Source organism: Trichechus manatus, unplaced genomic scaffold, assembly GCF_000243295.1.
Source record: "Trichechus manatus latirostris isolate Lorelei unplaced genomic scaffold, TriManLat1.0 scaffold00073, whole genome shotgun sequence".
Lineage (NCBI taxonomy): Eukaryota > Metazoa > Chordata > Mammalia > Sirenia > Trichechidae > Trichechus > Trichechus manatus.
In genome coordinates this window covers 10368751-10382713 of record NW_004444009.1, presented here as the reverse complement: position 1 = coordinate 10382713, position 13963 = coordinate 10368751, and the positions used below count along the sequence as shown (strand labels likewise).

The window sequence follows — 13963 nt, the reverse complement described above, 5'->3', positions numbered from 1 at the left end:
GCTGACCTTTTGGTTAATAGCCAAGCTCTTAACCACTGCACCACCAGGGCTGCTTAGGTAAGCAAAAGTCTACAGATATCCTAAGGAAAGATAACTTTCAGGGAAGAACACGACATATACCTAAGAAATTTTTTAGCAGCTCCAGAACCCAGACATATCACAGAAGCAACAAAAGCATGACATGAATTCATGTGTAAAAAAGTCAAATCTTTACTAAAATTTGAGACCACTTAAAAATTCATTCTCATACACTTTTGAAAAAAGGTAACATTTTTAGCAGCACTAACTCACTGTACTAAGATCTTTGCATATAGTGAATTTTCGCCAAATTTTGATTAAGGCTCAATTTCAAAGAAAAATGTTTTTTCAGAAACCATTATAAAAAAATAAATTTTATTTTGTTTTGTTTTTTTAATTGTTGTAGTTTAAATGCAAGTTTACAATTCAAGTTAGTCTCTCATACAAAAATTTATACATACATTGTTATGTGACCCCAATTGCTCTCCCTATACTATGACAGCACACTCCTCCTTTCCACCCCTCATTTCCCATGTACATTCAACCAGCTCCTGACCCTCTCTGACTTCTCATCTCACCTCCAGACAGAAGCTGCCCATTTAGTCTCATGTATCTACTTGAGCTAAGAAGCACACTCTTCACGAGTATCATTTTATGTCCCACAGTCCAGTCTAATCTTTGTCTGAAGAGTTGGCCTCAGGAATGGTTTTAGTTCTGGGTTGACAGAGTCCAGGGGCCATGCTTTCTGGAGTTCCTCCAGTCTCAGTCAGACCACTAAGTCTGGTCTTTTTACTAGAATTTGAGTTCTACACCCCACCTTAAAAAATAAATTTTAATAAAGAATAATATGGCATGGGAATTTTCCTTTTAAATGACTATACTAAATGACAAAATCCTACCTGGAAATAAGTTAAACGTTCATAGTAATGTTTGTTAGCATCAAGGAGAAAAACAAAAAATAAATATTAATTTTTTAAGCCAAAAAATAATAAAAAATACACACAAAAGATTTTTAATTAATTTCACCAAATATTTTTAAAAGCTCTACAATAACTCTCCCAGAAAATATCAACTGCCAGTGTAGCTTCTCATTCTCATCTCACCTTCTTCTCCGATTTCCATTGTTTCCTGACGGCTTTGTTATCTGAGTAGACACAATCTGACAGTGGACAGTTCCCATGAGGAGCATAAGGCACAAGGGTCCAAGCACTTCACTTACGTTCACAAGAGGCATCATTACGTATAACACAATTGCAATCACTGAAAAGGAGAAGTTTTAAAATATAAAACACTAGAGCTCGTCTTTACACTGATTCTAGTAACTAAACAAATTATATCTACAAAAATCTGTCACTTTAAAAAGTACATAAGCAGAGTGAAAACTTGACACCCTAGATCACAGACCAAATGAAAATGATACGTTACAAGGATTTGCCTTTCTGGCATTATGGTAATCTAGATATTCCAACAGGCTTTCCACAATAAAACAACTACATGCTGTATAAAACATACACTTTGAAGTGTTGTTCTGCTCTGAGGAAGAGTATTTTCCAAGGCTCAAGGTAACACAGGTAGTGATTGGCAAATCTGGGATTTGAAGCCAGGAAGTCAGGCTCCAGAGTCCTCCCTCTTAACCCTATGCTGTAGCGCCTCTTTTTATACATATATGAAATGTTTAAATAAATAAGTGATGAAAGAAATTTTTTAAATATCAAAACTTATCTCCGAAAATTTCCATATATCTCAGATGATTTTATAGATGGTTCTTTCACACTTTAACATAAAGATAATTCTTGTGCTATATAACTGAACTATTCCTGTGTAGAGAAAAAAATAGAAAGCTATCAAATTCATTTTATTCCCAATATAACCATGATATTCAAATGTAACAAGAGCACCAAAACAATAAACTACAAACCTTGCTGACTTGTGAGTATGGATATAAATTTACCACTAAAAAGAATGTGCCAAGAAAGCAGGGAGTTTTGTCAGTTTTGTTCACTGACATACATACATAGGGTAATAGCTGGCACAGAGTAGGCACTCAATATTTGTTGAATGAATGAATACGGTATCAAATTGAATTTTTGACGAAAAGTAATTCACTTGTATGTCAATTTGTCATACTGTGGTGGCTTATGTGTTGCTGTGATGCTGGACACTATGCCACTGGTATTTAAATACCAACAGGGTCACCCATGGTGGACACGTTTAAGCTGAGCTTCCAGAGTAAGACAGACTAGGAAGAAGGACCTGGCGATCTACTTCTGTAAAAAAACTGGCCAGTGAAAACCTTATGAATAGCAGCAGAACACTGTCTGATATAATGCCAGAAGATGAGCCCCTTAGGTTGGAAGGCACTCAAAATATGACTGGAGAAGAGCTGCCTCCTCAAAGTAGAGTCAACCTTAATCATGTGGATAAGGTCAAGCTTTCGGGAATTTCATTTGCTGATGTGGCATGACTCAAAATGAGAAGAAACAGCTACAAACATACATTAATAAACAGAATGTGGAATGTATGAAGTATGAGTCTAGGAAAATTGGAAGTTGTCAAAAATGAAATGGAATGCATAACGATCAGTATCCTTGGCATTAGTGAGCTGAAATGGACTGGTACAGGACATTCTGAATCAGGCAGTCATATGGTCTACTATGCCAGGAATAACAAATTGAAGAGGAATGACATCACATTCATTGTCAAAAAGAACATTTCAAGATCTACCCTGAAGTACAACGCTGTCAGTGATAGGATAATATCCATACGCCTACAAAGAAGACCAGTTAATATGACTATTATTCAAATTTATGCACCAACCACTACAACCAAAGATGAAGAAATTGAAGATTTTTACAAACTTCTGCAGTCTGAAATTGATCACACATGCAATCAAGATGCATTGATAATTACTGGTGAGTGGAATGCAAAAGCTGGACACAAAGAAGGATCAGTAGTTATAAAATGTGGTCTTGATGATAGAAATGACGCTGGAGATGGCAGGATACAATTTTGCATGACCAACGACTTATCCATTGCAAATGATTTTTCAACATCATAAAACACAACTATACATGTGGACCTCTCCAGATGAAATACACAGAAATCAGCTCGACTACATCTGTGGAAAGAGATGACAGAGAAGCTCAGTATCGTCAGTCAAAACAAAGCCAGAGGTCAACGGCAAAACAGACCATCAATTGCTCATATGCAACTTCAAGTTGAAACTGATGAAAATTAGAGCAAGTCCACGAGAGCCAAAGTGTGACCTTGAGTACATCCCACCTGAATTTAGAGACCATTTCAAGAATAGATTTGACGCATTGAATACTAATGACCAAAGACCAGACGAGTTGTGGAATGATATCAAGGACATCATACATGTCCTTGCAAAGGTCATTAAAAAGCAAGAGGTCATTAAAAAAGACAGAAAAGAAAGAAAAGACTAAAATGGATGTCAGAAGAGACTCCGAAACTTGCTCTTGAACTTAGAGCAGCTAAAGTCAACAGAAGAAATGATGAAGAAAAAGAGCTGAACGGAACATTTCAAAGGGTGGCTCAAGAAGACAAAGTAAAGTATTAAAATGACATGTGCAAAAACTAAAAGGTAAGAACATGCTCAGCATTTCTCAAGCTGAAAGAACTGAAGAAAAAATTCAAGCCTCAAGTTGCAATACTGAAGGATTCTACAGGAAAAATATTGAATGATGCAGGAAGCATCAAAAGATGATGGAAGGAAGACACAGAGTCACTGTACCAAAAAGAATAGATCAGCGTTCAATCATTTCAGGAGAGAGCATATGATCAAGAACCAATGGTACTGAAGGAAGAAGTCCAGGCTGCACTGAAGGCACTGGCAAAAAACAAGGCCCCAGGAATTGACAGAATACCGATTGAGGGGTTTCAACAAACAGATGCAGTACTGGAGGTGCTCGCTCGCCTATGCCAAGAAATTTAGAAGACAGCTACCTGGCGAGCCTAGTTGAGATCCGTATTTGTGCCTATTCCAAAGAAAGGAGATGCAACAGAATGAGGAAATTATTGAATAATATCATTAATATCACACACAAGTAAAATTTTGCTGAAGATCATTCAAAAGCAACTTCAGCAGTCCATGGACAGGGAACTGCCTGAAATTCAAGCCAGATTCAGAAGAGGAGGCGGAACAAGAGATATCATTGGCAATGTCTGCTAGATCTTTGCTGAAAGCAGAGAATACCAGAAAGATGTCTACCTGTGTTTTATTGACTATGCAAAGGCATTCAACTGTGTGGATGATAACAAATTATGGATAACACTGTGAAGCACAGGAATTCTAGAACACTTAAATGTGCTCATAAGGACATAGACCAAAAGGCAGTTGTTCAAACAGAACAAGGGGATACTGCGTGATTTAATATCAGGAAAGGTGTGCGTTAGGGTTGTATCCTTTCACCATATTTATTCAATCTGTATGCTGAACAAGTAATCTGAGAAGCTGGACTATATGAAGAATGTGGCATCAGGATAGCAGGAAGACTCATTAACAACCTGTGATAGGCAGACGACACAACCTTGCTTGCTGAAAGTGAAGAGGACTTGAAGCACATACTGATGAAGATCAAAGACTACAGCCTTCAGTATGGATTAAACCTCAACATAAAGAAAATAAAAATCTTCACAACTGGACCAATAAGCAACATCATGATAAATGGAGAAAAGACTGAAGTTGTCAACGATTTCATTTTACTTGGATCCACTATCAATCCCCATGGAAGCAGCAGTCAAGAAATCAAAAGATGTATTGCACTGGGCAAATCTGTTGCAAAAGACCTCTTTCAAGTGTTAAAAAGTAAAAATGTCACTTTAAGGACTAAGGTACACCTGACCCAAGCCATGGTATTTTAAATCGCCTCATATGCACACAAAAGCTGGGCAATGAATAAGGAAGACTGAAGAATTGACAACTTTGGATTATGGTGTTGGCAAAGAATACTGAATATATAATGGACTGCCAGAAGAATGAACAAGTCTGTCTTGGAAGAAGTACAGCCAGAGTGCTCCTTAGAAGCAAGGATGGTAAGACTTTGTCTCATGTACTCTGGACATGTTATCAGGAGGGACCAGTCCCTGGAGAAGGACATCATGCTTAGTAAAGTAGAGGATCAGTGAAAAAGAGGAAGACCTCAATGAGATGGACTGACACAGTGGCTGCAACAATGGGGTCAAGCTTAGCAATGATTATAAGGATGGCACAGGACAGAGCAGTGTTTCGTATTGTTGTATATAGGGTCACTACGGGTCAGAACCTACTTGAGGGCATCTAACAACAATTCACTAAGACCATATAGGGCTCAGGCCAGAAATGCCAGGATAGAAAATCTATCTCAGAGCTGAGAAGAGTACTTGGCACAGTATATGGCACAGACTTAAGTATTTGTTGACTAAATTAATTCAATAATTTAATACATATAATTTTTACCACATCTATACAAATAATCTCAAATAATAAAAGGCATTCCATAATAATCAATATTTGTTCCTGATTTGTAATTAATCTTAAATGCTAATGTCTTCTAAATACTACAATAGAAAAATATTTCCTTAACATGCTAAAGAATATATAGGTAAAATCAACGCACATTGTATCAATGAAGACACTTTGAGAATCAGGAACTAGATAAGGACGACAACTCTTACTGTCTTCATTATCTAGTGGTGCTATAACAGAAATATCACCAGTGGATGGCTTTCACAAACATAACTTTATTCTCTCACAGTCTAGTAGGCTAGAAGTCCAAATTCGGCGCGCCATCTCCAGCGGAAGGCTTTCTCTCTGTCAGCTCTGGAGGGAAGGTCCTTGTCATCATCAGTCTTCCCCTGGTCTAGGAGTGTCTCAGGGCGGGGACTCACCCAATATTAGGAATCATGGCCTAGCCAAATTGATACACATATTTTTGGGGGACACAATTTAATCCATGACATTTACTGTTACTACTTAACACTACTCTGAAAATGTTGCCTAATTCAATAAAAATAAATGAAATGAAATGAAAAGGAAGGGACCAAATTTTTACTATTTGCCAACAATATGACTGTATAATTAAAAAATCTAAGAGAGGTACTGAAAAACTATTAGAATTAATGAGAGAGAGTTTAATAAAGTGGCAGTTTATAATAATTTTAAGTATAAGCTAATAGCTTTCAAATGTAACAGCACTAACCAGTTAAAATTGGTAAAACAAACAAAATAAAGTCTCATATCTGCAATACCACCAGCAAAAACAAAATATTTGAGTTTAATTTTAGTAAGATCCAAGCAGGACTTATAAGAAGAAGAAGAAAAAAAATCCTACAAAGCTTTACAGGTGAGAGATAGAACAGAAGATTTGACTAAAAAAGAAATATATCATGTTCCTCTATAGGAAAATGAATATTATAAAAAAAGTCAATTTTCTCCCTCAAAAATACATCATTATCTATATCTGAGGAGGTGACAAAATTCCAATCCAAATCCCAGTTTGCTTTGTTTTGTTTTTAGGTTTTTTGGAACGTGATAAAATAATTCTAAAATACTTTGGAAAGGCTAAACAGGCAAGAGTAAGCAAATGTTGAGAAAGCAGACTAGGGGAATATCTGTCCTGTTCAGTGTTAATACATACTAAAAAGCTATAGTAATTAAAGCAATGTAGTACGGGTTGCTATGAGTTGTAACCAACTCGACGGCACCTGACAACAACAGCAACAACAGTATGGATATAAAAATAAACAAACAAATCAATGGTATAGAATACGAATACCAGAACCAGAGCATGGTGTATATGAAAATTGAAAATATATCATTTAATATATATCAACAAGGAAATTTCTCCTAAATTCTTAAACAACAAACGTAAGGAAAAATATTACACTTCACCCTCACAAATGACCAAAGAAATACACACTAAACAAGCAAAATACTTTTTCTAACATATCAAATTAGGTATCAATTTTTTAAATCATAATACTCAATATCAGTAATAAAACAGGCATTCTGATCCACTGCTTTCCAAAAGAATTGTGCTACCAGTAATTTTACTATATATACTAAAGGCCTTAAAATGTTTACATTTTTTAATCTTTTAATTCTATTTCAAAGAATAAATCCTAAAGAAATAATATAAAATGCAGAAAATTCTGCTCATTATGGCATTATTAATAGAAATAGTCTAAATGCCCACAATATGATAATATTTATGTGAATTATGGTACTCTTATATAACAGAATATTAAGCAGCTATTAAAAGGTGTTCATGGTATATCCATATGCTAAACTCCTACACAGACATTAAAACGATGGGCAATGGGGATACAGTGGCAAACAGAACATACTGGGTCTCTGCACACAGATGGGGGAGAAAAAAAAAACATCAGGTAGGGATGTGTAAATGCAGAAATTACAACAGATATGATGAAATATTATGCAGCCATTAAAATGATAGTGATGAAGGCTTTTGCTAAAATGGAGAAAACCTCATTATAATGAAAAGTCCCAGTAAAATAATGCTATACTTTCCCTGTCTTTATGGTAGCCACTATCCACATGTGGCTATTTAAATTTAATTAAAATTAAATAAAATTTAAAATTCAGGTCCTTATTCACACTAACCACATTTCAAGTACTCAATAGCCACATGTATCTAGTAACTACTGTATTGGGTCATGTAAACATAGAACATTTCCATCATCACAAAAATTCTATTGGATAGCACTGTCACAACGTTAAAAGACTAAATTCATGAATTTAAATTCATAGATGTATTTTTCACTCTACAATATAAAAAGTACCAAAAAATCTGATACAGATAAAACAAAATCACCCATGATCCTTTCATCCTAACTCAACCTTCTCCTACTCTTTGTTCTAACTCATGTCTTCTTGCATACATGTAATCATGGGATGTAATTATACGTTAAGCGCTCGGCTGCTAAAGAAAAGGTCAGCAGTTCGAACACACCCAGCAGCTCCATCAGACAAAGACCTGGTGATCTACTCCCCTAAAGATCATAGCCTAGAAAACCCTATGGGGCAGTTCTACGCTGTCACATGGGGTAGCTATGAGTTGAAATCAACTTGACAGCACCTAACAACAATCATAGGATACACTGCCCCCTTTCAGAAGGTATTCCTGATAGGCAATGGGGATGCAGTGGTAAAAAAATATATATATACTGGGTTCCTACACACAGGGAGAGGGAGAAAAAAACATCAGGTAGTGATGCATAATGCAGAAATTAAAATAAGATTGATCTGATAGTGACTAGGGTGGACTATTTAGAAAGTATAGATAGGGATGACCTCTCTATGAAAGCTACATCTTAGCTAAGGTCTTAAAGATGAGAAAATAGCTAGCTGTGCGAAAAGCCTTAAGAATAGTCCAAGCAAAAAGGAAAGCTCTGTGTGAGGAACAGAAAAAAGCCTGTTATACCTAGACTGAACAAGGAAGAGCGTGGTAACAGATGGTAGGAGATGAGGTCTGAGAGATGAGCTGGGAACAGATCAGCTGGGGCACTGTAGGTCATGGTAAGAAGTTCGGATTTTTATTATAAGGGCAATAGGAAGCCATTAAACGGTTTTAAGCAGAAGAATGACACAATATGGTTTCTGTTTCTAAAAGATATTTCTAGTTGCTATGAAAAGAATGGTTGGAAAAAGCAGGCTCAGAGTAGATGTTATTCCAGTGGTCTAGGAAGAGATGCTGGTGGTCTGGACTATGATGGTGGCAGTAGAGTCTGAGATAAATAGAGTCAAGACACATTTTGGAGGCAGAACTGATAAGACTTGGTGACATATTAGAAGTGAGAGTTGACAGTAGAGTAGATGACTTCATTTTTCACTTGAAAACTGGGTCATTGATAGTGTCACTTAATGAAATGGAAAGACCTAAAGAGGAACAAGTTTATACATAAAAATAGCAAGAGTTCCATTGTGGACATTCACGGCTATCTATTAAATCTCCATATGGAAATGTCAAGTAGGCGGTTAGAATTACAAGTCTGAAGTTCAGCAGAGAGATATGGCCTAAAGATATAAATCTGAGAATCACCAGTTTATCAGTGACATTTAAAGCAATGAGGTTTTATGAGATTACCTAGGAAAGAGAAGAGGGCTCAAGATCCAACCTTGAGGCAATCTAATATTCAAAGGTCAGAGAGAAGAAAAGACTGAGAAGGTCTTTGAGGCAGGTGAGCCAGGTGGAAAGAAATTCAAGATAGGAGGGGGAGTAGACAATTGTGTTGAACCACTACTATGTTCTCTCAGAGCAAATAAAGACAAACCCCATATGCTATGTGCTCCTTCATTTCTTTGTACTTTAAACCATCAAATGAAAGAGTAAATGTAAGAACAGTAAAGTCTTCAATAACTGATAGCAAAAGCAGCAAAAAGAAACTGGCATAGCTTATTTCAGCTCCTCCAATTACCTTGCATGAGGTAAAGCAGTAATAGCCAAATAAAGATTCTTTGAGAGGTAACCTGAATCCACCAACTGCTGAACAATGGAAAAAACACAACTCGAACAAGCCCCTTCCGAGTTAGAGATGTCCATGGGATTTCAGGTTTGGCTTTGGCAAATGTTGAGCCTTTAAAGACACAAAAAACAAAACATCAAATATTTATGTACACTATACTGATGCCTACTTGTCACAATATATTAAAAACAAGTGAGAGCAAAAATTAGAACACAATCTGTTCAGTGAAGAGAAATTCTTTTGGGTATTTGTTAAATGCAATAGCTTCTTTCCTCAATCACTACGGCAGGAGCTCAAAATAAGTCAAGCTCACTTTAACGTTATACAATATATTTTTCTTAATTACACAACAGCAGGTTGCCAAGTTTATCTGCCTTTCACCGTTATAAAGACCGTGTAACTTATATAGCCACACAGTACTAAGGCAAAGGGGAAAAAATGCTAAAGCCTGGATGATGAAGACTGTGAAATCATTGTCAGAAAGATAAGGGAAGAACGTGACTTTCAAAAATTAAAGTACACCATCGTCTAGGAAAGATATCTAAAAACTTTTTTAAATCTTTAGTACTATTTAATAATAATACTATTAAATAATGTAGTACTATACATGAGAAACAAGCCAATTTTACAACTCACCTCTGATTAAGTCAACATCAATCAAGTCTGGCTTTATGTGACCCATCTTTTTTGGTTTGTTTTTGAAGCCCTAGGATAAAACAAACAAAGAGGAAAAAAAGCCCTTTTAAATATAAAAGACACAGGAACATTTCTTTTTCACTATAACTGACTCCCTTTTACTAGGGATATTTTAATCCTAATGCTCACCACTATGTAGACATAGTGCCTCGCCTACTACCTGACACGTGGTACGGAGGTGCTCAACAAATATTTGTTAAATACATAATGGCTTCTTTAATTTTTGGTATTTCCTTCCCTGCTTTACTTCGACTTATTCCTGTTTTCTTTCTCTGATTCTTCATATATTAACTTGATTCACCATAAGGATAAGGAAACCAAAATTCACTGAAAGGGAAACAGGCTTTGCGAGGCTGAACATGAGCACCCTCATTTGGTTCGCTAGTTCACTACAGTTGAAAAGTCATCCTTATGTAAGTCCCTGGCACGTAGCCACTGTTGTCCACTGCTATTATAAAACCTCTGCCCTCCCATTGTGGGGCACAGAGATTTGTTTTGGTCCTTTGGCCACCCAGGACTGCCTCGTATATAAATATCCCCAATAAACTCCTTTGCCACCACACTGAAGCTGCCCGCCTCTTTCTTCGGTCTCTCGGTATCCTCCATTTTTGGAGGCAAGTTTCACATTACTGGTCCGTGCCTGAACAACTGGCAAGCCAGCCAGGAGACTGAAGAAATGGTGAGTGGTAGTGAGGTCTCTGCAGGGGAAATCCTGAGTTGGCCAGCAACTCCCATGTGGAGAGGTCTGGCCCGTATGCTTTTCTGTGGGGGAAATCCCAGGTTGGCCAGCAACCCCCAGGTGGGGAGGTCTGACCCGTATGCTTGATGTGTGTGGACTGCCGCGTGAGTACAGGGACACCCTGAAAACGTCAAGCAGATAGCCTAGCTGTGGACAGATGCATGCCTTCATCAGTGTGGAAAGGAAGCTAGCAGAGCAGTAGCAGCTGTGGAATGGCCACTGCTCTGGGCCATTTGGCTGGCCACCGAAGTCTAGCTAGCTGCTGAAGGGTGCATGAGAGCCTTGCAGAAAGAGTTGAAGTTAGAAAGAGATATGCAGCAGACATGTGTTGCTACATCTGACGTACTGAGCAGCAACGTCCGTGAACAGGATGAGCAACTAAAAACGCTCACCTGCAGATTTGTAAAGATGGGAGATTCAAGGACTAGGAGAACAATCCCCTAGTAACTGCTCAAAGCCCTCCAACAATGAGACTGGAGAGAGTTGGAGGCGCTAAGTAGGTCCCTGGCACTGAGAACACCCTGTAACAACCAGCACAAAGCAAGAGTTAAAATAGCAGAAAAAAAAATGGGGATAGCCAAAACAGGACTAATGAGGCACAGCAGTCCAGGAACAAGGACTAGAAGGCAGAAGGGGACAGGAAAGCTGGTGATAGGGAACCCAAGGTTGAGTAAGGACAGTGTTGACGTGTAGTGGGGTTGTTAAGCATTTGTCATAGGGCAACATGTGTACTGTTTAATGAGAAACTATTTCGTTCTGTAAACCTTCACCTAAAGTGAGAAGAGCAGCACAACTCAAGAGCATAGTCAATGTCACTGAACTGTGCATGTAGAAATTTTTGAAATGGTGTATCTTTGGCTATGTATATTTTCACCAAAAAAAAAAAGATCGAGAAGGGAGAGGGTTGTTAACCAATGTTATAAAACAGTATGTGTACTACTGTTTAATGAGAAACTATTTGTTCTGTAAACCTTCACCTGAAGTACAATAAACATTAACTAAAAAAAACAAAAAAAAGGGGATAACTGGTGTTGAGCAGCCTTGAAGAGACCTTAGAGGCCCTCTCTGGAATTCTCTGATAACTGTCCCTGCCAGGATAATTAAGCAGCAACGTAGTCACAGCTGCAACAGAGGGCCTGCCTCCATGTCACCAGGCAACTGGGCTGAACCCATGCTTGCACTTGGTATGGTAGAGGCATGGCTCCACAAATGACTGAGGGTTCTGCCAACTCTGCCCAGATCTTCTGACTTGCAGAAATAATTAAGACTGAAGATTAAGCCTAGGTCCTTCTGTCCTCCCTGGTGGGGAGGGAGGACCAAAGGCCTTATGTTACAATTAAAGTTCAATGAGGAAAGGAAAAGAATTCTATGTCTTGGGTTTTTAGATACCATTGCACAGGTGACTGATCTCTGTAACACCTGTCACCAAAATGAGGAAAACTTTTGAGTCTGAGGTCACCATCATTGAGACCCTTGCCCAAGTCTGATTATAGATAAGGCCTTTGGGTTTATCCTGACTATGGATAAACCCCTATTGTATGTATTGATAATGTTGATGTATTAATGTACACTTCTGTAAACTTTCACCTCCAAGCCCTGACAGGAACTGCTGCCATTAGGGCCATTTTTAGTGGGGCACATGGACACTGTGACATGGGCTATAGCTAATAGCCTGGCCATTCAATCTATCCACTGACAGCCCTCAGACTGACATATAAAGCAAGCCCCTATGGGGATGAGACATCTGGACAAAAAAAAAAAATCAGTTCTGCTCTTGATAAGCTTTTGTTACTTATGTGGATGGTCACCAGAAAGGCCTCTATGCTGACAGGAGAAAACAACCAATGAGCAGACCACTCTTGCCAAATGATCGCAGAGGCTGAAGCATCCTCTGCTCCAGAGCAAAGAGATGTGCAACCGACCACCTCCTGGATTTAAGAGAGGATGGCCCACGGACATTCACACACCATCCTAGATTGAGCCTACACACATGGACTGTCACTGTCATCAGAAAACACTGAACAGCATAGAAAAGCTGACCTGCCTGCAAGACCCTGGCCAAGGCTAAAACCTGCCCAGGGACAGATTCCCAAGCCAACAGTCCAGGGCATTCTCAGCAGGTAAATCATATCAGGGCCTCTTATTCTATACAGAGGCTTCCACTGGATCTTGAATGAACTCTTCATGTTCTGTATCACCCCCAAGCTACAGGGGTGATTGAGCACTTCAATGGACAGGCTTATACGGCTGATGCGAGGGGACAAGACAACCCCAGCCTGAACAATACATCTCAGGCAAGCAGTCTAGGGTCTCAATGCAGCAGTTCCCTGTAAGGGCATTTCTCATTTGTGCCATATGTTTAATCAAACTGTCTATTCTATAAAATGTGTTTCTTCTGTATACAACTATTTCTGACAAAAGATCTGGGTTCTGACAGAGGTCATTGCCTCAAGACTAGGACGGACAGCCTGTCTGGCTATACCTGGGCAATCCACACCTTAAGTACCAAGGGAGATAGGAGAGGGGAGAGGGGAATTGTTAATATTGTCTCTTTTTCTTCCCAGATTATCTCACAGTGATGAACAGGCCCCTCATCCATAGGCCCCAATGATACAGGCTTTTGCTAGAGCTATCAATCAGACGAACTGTTGGCTCTGTCAACATCTGAACCAAGATGTCGAGTCATCTCCCCACATTGTTCTAGCTGATCTGTCAACAAGGAGGACACCCTGTGGACCAAGTGAATGTGTAACCTGGTGTACTAAGGAGATCAGGTGGTAAATGACTACGATCGTCCACTACTCATGGAAAACATCTTTTCAAATATGACAGCTGCCTGCGGGGAGTGCTCCAACTTTGGAAGGAAATTTCTGTGTATTAAAAATGTAAATGGCATGGGACTAGATGGTTTGACATTGAGAACGGTACTTTTAAGACTGAGTTGGACATTATTCTGGACATAGACAACTTACAGAATATGACTGTCATGGATTGAATTATGTCCCCTAAAAAATGTGGGCCATG

The 13963-nt window shown here is 38.5% G+C and overlaps 1 protein-coding gene across 7 annotated transcripts in view; it reads right to left on the bottom strand.

The window, feature by feature from the left end:
- Positions 1 to 13963, bottom strand: part of PHTF1 (putative homeodomain transcription factor 1) — a 54596-nt gene that overhangs the window by 28209 nt on the left and 12424 nt on the right. For 6 of the 7 annotated variants that reach the window (XM_023734909.1, XM_023734913.1, XM_023734912.1 and 3 more), the window contains exons 4-6: positions 10141 to 10210; positions 9457 to 9615; positions 1122 to 1278 (exon numbers count right to left, since the gene is read on the bottom strand). In XM_023734909.1, coding sequence (XP_023590677.1) covers positions 1122 to 1278; positions 9457 to 9615; positions 10141 to 10210 — 386 coding nt within the window. Of the gene's footprint in view, positions 1 to 1121; positions 1279 to 9456; positions 9616 to 10140; positions 10211 to 13963 lie in introns of those variants that run through there. The other variant, XM_023734915.1, reaches the window with a different exon arrangement.